General features: G+C 44.2%; 1 protein-coding gene across 1 annotated transcript; it reads right to left on the bottom strand.

Annotated features, from left to right (window-relative positions):
* On the bottom strand, positions 1-1,446 carry LOC149177566 (homeobox-leucine zipper protein ANTHOCYANINLESS 2-like). Its single transcript, XM_089421793.1, has 5 exons — positions 1,360-1,446; positions 897-1,265; positions 718-784; positions 294-586; positions 1-159 (listed from the first exon to the last, which is right to left on the bottom strand). The coding sequence occupies exons 1-5, from the start codon at positions 1,444-1,446 to the stop codon at positions 1-3; spliced, it is 975 nt and encodes a 324-aa protein (XP_089277919.1).
* Positions 1,447-1,712: the final 266 nt, after the last annotated feature.

A 1,712-nucleotide genomic window follows, 5' to 3' on the forward strand; every position in this document is an offset into this window, starting at 1 on the left:
TCAGTAATCCCATTGCTGTCCACCCCAGGACAAAGGTGAAAGCAGGCAGGAGGAGATGGCTTTGGCTATTACTGCGAGGGACGAAACAACACCCAGTTCAATGCGAGCAAATTGGTGTTGAGATCCCCTCATAACTGCCCAGTGCCAATGCCAACTCCCCTTACCTTGCACGTTAAACATTGATTGGCATGGACCAAACAAAAACAAAAAAGCTTATGGGGACACAAAAAAACTAGACAGTGAGGATTAAGCGGGAGAGATTTATGTCAAGCATCTTCACAATGCAAAGCTACCTTGATTTTATGCACGGTACGGGATATGAGGTTGTTCACTGTCTCCACTGATTCTACTATGAGTTTGGCTGTTGGGAAGCTGTTGACTAATATCTGGAATGCAACTGTTAAAAGTGATCCTCCTACACGCAGGCTGTTGACTCCAACGCCCTTTCCAGTAGGGTTTAGTGCAAGGGGCCTGCATTCTGGTCCGTCTGGAAGAATGGAAAAGCCAAAGGGTAAGAGGGCAACATAAGCTGGATCACCCCCACTCATAACCACATGCATGGCTGGGATGTCCACTGGAGCATAAACTACGAGAGACCCCGATCGAAAACATTCACAGTTAAGGTTAGGGTTTCATGAGAGGAATTATTCTCCAAGAAGCATTTCGAAGAAAAAGAAAAGGAACATATGCTTGCTCTTAGAAGAGAAACACAGTTGCCAGGATCTTGTCCTTTCGGAATGTGAGCCATTTCTTGCATTGGACCTCCATTTGACAGTATATCCCACTGTTCCAGTTTTTTTTTTAATCAGTGGTCAGTAGAGAGTACCGGCTATGGATGAAATGAAATAGAAAAAACAATGCCATGCTATGAATTATTGAGTCCAGTTATTCCTTACCTCGCTTATGAGTCTCTCATCCCTCAAGAAATCAAATAATCTTTGCAGAGAAACAGGAAGCCACACTAATGTGGCCGCGCTCAGCACGACACCAGGTGCCTCTCTAGGGTCATCGACACTCTTTCTTGTCATAACACAAACATCGTCATCAATGTTAACAGAGAGCTTATTCCAGGTGTGTACAGTCGACGCACTCACTCGAGCATAGAAATTGTCTGTCATAAATCCCGCAGGCGAATTATCTCGAAGGCCATCAACAGATACATCCACCACTGCCCATACGCCCTCAGCGTGCTGTTTGCAGAATCGAAGAAAGTAAACCTTTCGAGCAGGAACCAACGGTGAAAGCACTTGCAATTCTGCATACATCTGCAAGTCACAGAAAACTGCATCTTAGTAATCAGAACGTAAAACAAAATGGTAATTGAAAAAAAAAATACCCACAATAATCCTAGAAGCTTACCAGTTGCAGTGCATCGTTCCATGTCCCACCCATTCCGCTCGATATTACATCGACTGTGGCTGCCCTGGATATCATGCAGGGTAACATTTCCTTATACCTATTATCCATTAGAATAACGTGCTTGGTAACCTGATGAGTGCATGCTTGCCAGATGTGATGGGCTGCCAAGATAATGAATCGGTAACATTACATAGTGGCATACAGGGATAACTAACTTCCAGCCTATAATGATCCAACTTACAATGCGCAACCGCCTAATGATCCGACGGAAGAGGTTCTTTTAATCGTCTAACACAGTGGATCAACGGCTCAAGGCATTACACAATGGCATATAGGGAAGTTAATCTCAAAGG

The sequence above is a fragment of the Pinus tabuliformis genome, chromosome 4_1 (assembly GCF_031772625.1).
Source record: "Pinus tabuliformis cultivar Carrire ecotype Pingquan chromosome 4_1, CPIR1, whole genome shotgun sequence".
NCBI lineage: Eukaryota > Viridiplantae > Streptophyta > Pinopsida > Pinales > Pinaceae > Pinus > Pinus tabuliformis.

Coding starts and splice junctions, on each gene's coding strand:
- LOC149177566 (XM_089421793.1), bottom strand. CDS start 1,446: ATGTTACCCTGCATGATATCCAGGGCAGCCACAGTCGATGTAATATCG. Junction 1,266..1,359: donor GGAACGATGCACTGCAACTG/GTAAGCTTCTAG, acceptor TGTGACTTGCAG/ATGTATGCAGAATTGCAAGT. Junction 160..293: donor GTACCGTGCATAAAATCAAG/GTAGCTTTGCAT, acceptor GTGCAAGGTAAG/GGGAGTTGGCATTGGCACTG.